The sequence below is a fragment of the Triticum urartu genome, chromosome 6, assembly GCF_003073215.2.
Source record: "Triticum urartu cultivar G1812 chromosome 6, Tu2.1, whole genome shotgun sequence".
In the NCBI taxonomy this organism is placed as follows: domain Eukaryota; kingdom Viridiplantae; phylum Streptophyta; class Magnoliopsida; order Poales; family Poaceae; genus Triticum; species Triticum urartu.
In genome coordinates, this window is record NC_053027.1 from 541,821,661 (window position 1) to 541,827,660 (window position 6,000).

General features: G+C 55.9%; 1 protein-coding gene across 1 annotated transcript; it reads left to right on the plus strand.

Annotated features, from left to right (window-relative positions):
- Window positions 1-818: 818 nt before the first annotated feature.
- Window positions 819-4,034, plus strand: LOC125515077. Its single transcript, XM_048680497.1, has one exon. It carries the CDS (start codon window positions 1,018-1,020, stop codon window positions 3,832-3,834), a length of 2,817 nt encoding a protein of 938 aa, XP_048536454.1. The 5' UTR covers window positions 819-1,017; the 3' UTR covers window positions 3,835-4,034.
- The last annotated feature ends 1,966 nt before the right edge of the window (window positions 4,035-6,000 follow it).

The following is a 6,000-nucleotide window of genomic DNA, read 5'->3' on the forward strand; positions in this document are numbered from 1 at the left end:
CTACAAAAAGAGAGATAAATACAACATGATGCATCAGCCCTTACAAAACCTGGACTAGATGGTTTTGTCTCTAGGTCAAAGGCAATGTTGTTTTTCTTTCCCATTCTCATTAAATAAGGTATAAAATCCTGTTAAACTGGTAGGAAAATACTCCATCCGTTCCGAATTGCTTGTCTTAGATTTGTCTAGATACGGAGGTATCTAGCACTAAAATGAGTCTAGATACATCTGTATCTAGACAAATCCAAGACAAGTAATTCGGAACGGAGGGAGTAGAACAGATATATGTACCAGTTGGTTGCGCGCAGTGGGCTTCATCCAATCGGTCGTGGGTTTGACTCCTATTGGCGCTTCATTTTATTTTTCGGTAGCTTTTTTCACGCGCTAGAACTGAACAAGCGGTTTATCGAGCGCGAGAAGCGGATCCAGCGGCTCGTGAGTCGTACGTGCCTGTCGCTAACTGCCAGTCGGCAGAAAAATAGCATTCTCGTTTATCAAAACATAGATTATAGTCCAGGAAAAATCATCTTTCAAAGCTCTATTATTGACCCATCTGTCTTCCCAAAATCTACCGCGGTGGACATTACTTGGTCCGGCGTTCTTAAATTTCGAGCAGACTATATGCCATCAAAAAAAACATTTTCCAGCTGCTTGACATCTTTGGCTGACAAAGGTCATTTACTACTCACTATGATTAGAGCGGGCGTTAGCTTATTTTATATATGTAGTAGTACTCACTAGATCCCTAATACAGTGTTTGTACAGAACTACAGATTACGATGCTGGAATGGACCATAACAGTTCGGGATATTTGGATCTTGACCCAATGGCTATGGAAGAAATTGACCGGTGATCTTTTTACTAGTTTGCTTTGCACTAGACAGCTCTCAGCTCAGCATCACATTCCTTCGTGGCGTACTGGAGGTGCGAAGCATCCGGACAGCAGAACACTCACCAATCAGCAATGGAGATATTATCTTAGCTGCTGGACCGGAGCGCTCTGGTCCGCCGTGAGCCATGGCGACGGAGGCGGAAGAAGACATCAAGTTCCTGTGGAAGTGGCGCAAGTACCTGCTGCTGCTCGCCACGCTGGTCGCCGGTGTCACCTACGTGGCCGGGCTCAACCCGCCGGGCGGCGTGAGGTCGGAGGAGGCCGACCCTGACCCACCGGCGCCGGCGCCGGTGGTCTACCCGCACCGCGTCGGCGACCCGGTGCTCGCGGCCACCTACTCGGCCAGGTACTCCGCCTTCTTCTACTGCAACGCCGCCGCCTTCGTCGCGTCCCTGGTGGTCATCATGTTCCTGCTGGACCGGCGCATCAGCGGCAGCCGCGTCGGCCTCACCGTGCTCCGCTCCGCCATGCTGCTCGACCTGCTCGCCCTCATGGCCGCCTTCGCCGCGGGGAGCTGCCGCGACGTGGTCGCCTCCGTGTACGTCTCCGCGCTCTTCGCGCTCGTCTTCGCCTACGTCGCCATCCACGTCTGCGTTTCCTCCTCAAGTCCGAGGCGGGTGCTGCTCCGGAAGCTGGCGGACTCCGGCGTCTCGCCGAGCTCCGTTTCCTCCTCTAGTCCGAGAGGGGTGCTGCTCCAGAAGCTGGCGGACTCCGGCGTAGTTTCGCCGGGCTCGGAGGAGGAGAGGCTCAAGCTCAAGGAGCGGCGCAAGTTCCTCCTGCTGCTCGCCACATTCGCGACGCCGCTGACGTACGGCGCGGGCCTGGCGCCGCCGGGGGGCTTCTGGAGCAAGAGCGTGGACGGGCACCTCGCCGGCGCCCCGCTGCTGCACGACGGCCGGTACAAGATCCGGTACCACGCCTTCTTCTACGCCAACGCCACGTCCTTCGTGGCGTCCCTCGCCATCATCATGCTGCTGATGAGCAGGACGCTGAGCCACCTCCTCGCCCGGTCGTACGCGCTGCCGGTGTGCGTCCTGGTGGAGTTGCTCGGCCTCATGGCCGCCTACGCCGCCGGGAGCTGCAGGAGGGTCGACACCACCGTCTACATCGTCTCCCTCGCCGGCGCTGTGCTCCTCAACATCCTGCTGCAGGCCGCCGTCGCGCTGCTCGCCATGGACACGTTCCACTTCCAACGGTGGCGCAAAGTCATCTGCGATGTACTAACCTGCGCCAGCTGCTTGGATAGGAAAAGGAAAAGGATGCCGGGTAGTGCTGCTACTAATGCCACGGCGACGGTCCCGGCCACACCCCCGCAAGGTGTAGAGAGCAAGAACGGCGCTCTCGCAGCAGAGGAGGAGAAGTCGGAGGAGGAGGAGGAAAGGGAGGAGTCGCGGTCGCTACTCCTGCTGCTGGCCACGCTCGCCGCGACGGTGACCTACCAGGCAGGGCTGAGCCCGCCGGGCGGCGTCTGGCAGGAAGGCCAACCGCATCGCACACCGGGGGACCCGATTCTCCTCGACATAAGTCCCATGAGGTACAAGGCGTTCTACCACTGTAACACGGCGGCGTTGGCGGCATCGCTGGTCGTCATCGTCATCGTGCAGAGCAAGGAGCTGAGCTCGGGCGCCGTCCTCAAGGGCACCGCGCTCAAGACGGCCATGATACTGAACCTGTTCGGCCTCATGGGCGCGTACGCCGCCGGGAGCTGCCGGGACGCCTCCACCACCATCTACGTCTCTGCCCTGGCCGTCGCCGTCTTCGTCTACTCCATCGCCAAGGTCGTGGCGTACACGCTTACTGGGCGTAGCAGCTGGCTGATGGACCGGGTGCACGACATGTCCGACACGCTTGCAGGGTGGCTCCAGCTCTCGGGCAACAACCAGCCCAAACTGGACCTCGAGAAGAAGCGTAAGTTCTTGCTGCAGCTCGCCATCCTCGCCGCCACCGTCACGTACCAAACCGGGCTGAACCCGCCGGGCGGGTTTTGGCCGGAGAGCAAGGAGGAGAGGAAGCTCATCGCCGGGGACCCGATCCTGCTCGACTACTACTGGAGCAGGTACCAGGTTTTCTTCTACTGCAACGCGACGGGGTTCATGGCGTCGGTGGCCGTCATCCTCCTGCTGGTGAACCAGACGCTGTACAAGCAGGTCATTCGGAGCAACGCGCTCCACGTCTGCATCGTGGTGGGGCTGCTGGGCCTCATTGGTGCCTACGCCGCCGGCAGCTGCCGGAAACTACGCACGTCCATCTACGTCTTCGCGCTCGTGGCCCTGGTGGTCGCCTTCCTCATCCTGCAGATCCTGCTTTTCGTGTCAGCAGACCGCTTCCATTGGTCAGAGCTGCAATGTCTTCCGACGTGGCTCCGAAGGCTATTTGAGCCGCTGTCTTCGTCGCCGGCAGGCAGCGACGGCGAGAATAACAAGAGCAAGCAACACCAAAAAAGCAGCGAGGACTACATGAAACGCAAGTACCTGATGCTGCTCGGCATCCTGGCCGCGAGCGTGACGTACCAGGCGGGTCTCGCGCCTCCGGGCGGCACGTGGGGCGACGACGCGCCGGCGCCGACACGGACGGCGACGGGCAACCCGGTGCTGCTCGACACCCACGGGGCGCGGTACCAGGCCTTCTTCTACTGCAACGCGACGTCGTTCATGGCGTCCGTCGTGGTGATCATGCTGCTGCTCCAGCGCACGGTGAAGCGGCGCGGCGCGCCGCTGTGGGCGATGCAGGCCGCCGTGGTGCTGGACCTGCTGGGGCTGCTGGGCGCGTACGCCGCCGGCAGCTGCAGGAACCTGGAGACGTCCGCGTACGTGATCGCGGTGGTGGCCGGCGTGGTCGTGTTCGTCACGCTGCACGTGCTGCTGTCGTTCGACGCCGTGGTCACCAGGGCCAAGGAGCTCAGGGTGGTCAGGTACTTGGGGTCGGGAGGGAGCGGTTCCTGACGATGGATGTCGACGATGATCAGGCCGGCTTGCAAAGTGCAAACGGCGGCAATGTGAAGTTTGCATTCCGTTGGTTTGCTGATCAGAAACTTATCTGTGTCGGATTTTTTATTGTGTGCCGCTGTCGCCGTCGCCGTCGCCGTGTTGAACCCTGGACTGCGGATTTATGTTACGACGTGGCTTGGATGTGAATTTTGAAGTTTGCATTGCATTTGTTAACCTTTTGCAACGTGGTTATTATTCTCAAAAGCACAAGACAAAGAAAAAAAAAATGACCGATGGCAGAGAAGAGTCAAGGATGGAAGCTGCTACGAGAGGGGGGAAAGATAGGTTCCTGCAAAAGAGCCGGCAGGAGTCGCCCACGCCACGTGCTGCGTGGCAGTTACTCGTCAGCAAGGCAACGTCACCCCAATCGTGCACTTGCTCGTCAGCAAGGCAAAACTCAGCGCATGAGCAATGGGGGCCCCAACCCATCCACCTAGACAATCAATCAAAGATAAATTAAGGTAAAAAGTGGCCCGAGCAAATTTGAAGGTACAAAAAGATGTATTTTTTAAGCATGAAAAACTAAAGTCTCCGACAACTGCCTTAAAATATGGCACTTACGAACATCCAAACATGGCAAAGTTTAAACATAGGAACATTCAAACGTTCAAACTTACGAACATCCAAATATGACAAAGTTTAAACATAGGAACATTCAAACTAAACTACTACAAACATTCAACTACTACTACAACTAAACTACTTCGACTCAGTCTTTGCCGGAACCCTCATGCTCGATACCACCGTCCGGTGTGCTGGAACTCGACGCCGAACCAGCGACCACACCCCATTTAATAAATTCGGTGGCATGGCGGCTGCCCTCGGGTCGGCAGTGTCGAGGGCGTAGGAAAGGATGCGTCACGTCGACGAGGTGTGGGCAGAGGAGGTGGTGCGGCGGTAGAGGAAGATGTCGATGGCGGTGGACGCACATTCGATTTGGCTTGGGAGCGACAGATCTGGGCGGCGGGGAGGTGCAATGGTGTTGGACCACCTAGTACAAAGAAGACTAGAGGTAACAAAATATAAGAATGGCGAGAGGTAATCCAGAAGACTAAGGTAACAAAAATTACAATCAGGTCTATGGACCACCTAGTGACGACGACAAACATTGAAGCGAGCTGAAGGCGCGTTGCTGTCATCGCCCCTCCATCACCGTAGCCGGGTAAACCTTGTTGTGGTAGACAATCAGAAAGTCATCGTGCTAAGGCCCCAAAGGACCAGCGCACCAGAGCAGCAATCATTGCTGATGAAGAGAGCCGTAGATCGAAAAGATCAAACCTGTAACCACATGAAAAAATGAACAAAAAATGGATCCAAATAGATCCACCGAAGGCCAGCAGCGACCGACTCCAGCGGGATCGGCCGGCAACACACCTTCAAACGTTCTCTGACGATGCTAGACGCATCATCACGAGGAGGAGGAGACTTCTCTTGAGAAGGAGGAAGCGAGCACATCTCTCTCTCTCTCTCTCTCTCTCACACACACACACACACACACACACATGGTACCATGCTCTTCCCACTTTGCCTCTAGGCTAAACACCTACTGTTGCAAGAAGAACCACCGCCCGACAATGGGGAGTGTAGTAAGCTAGGGAACCGAGCCATGGACTGCTGCAGGCAGGGCCAGCCACCGCCACCACAATAGAGTAGGTAGGGGATGTTGGTGCTAATGCAACATGTCTTTGTTGTGTGATGTGGTGTCTATCGGCGCTAATGCAACATGTCTTTGTTGCAAAGGCTTCGCAACATTGTTCGTGTTGCAAAGGGCCTTTCGCAACGTTGTCCATGTTGCAAAGCGCCTCGCAATGTTGTTCTTGATGCAAAGGACCCAGCGACGATATGTTGGCCCCTCGATCACATCAAATCGAACGCCTCGCGACTTGATCTTAATACTCCCTTGATAACCCACAAGTATAGGGGATCGCAACAGTTTTCGATAAGTAAGAGTGTTGAACCCAACGAGGAGCTAAAGGCAGAACAAATATTCCCTCAAGTTCTATCGACCACCGATACAACTCTACGCACGCTTGACGTTCGCTTTACCTAGAACAAGTATGAAACTAGAAGTACTTTGTAGGTGTTGTTGGATAGGTTTGCAAGGTAATAAAGAGAGCGTAA

Coding starts and splice junctions, on each gene's coding strand:
- LOC125515077 (XM_048680497.1), top strand. CDS start 1,018: ATGGCGACGGAGGCGGAAGAAGACATCAAGTTCCTGTGGAAGTGGCGC.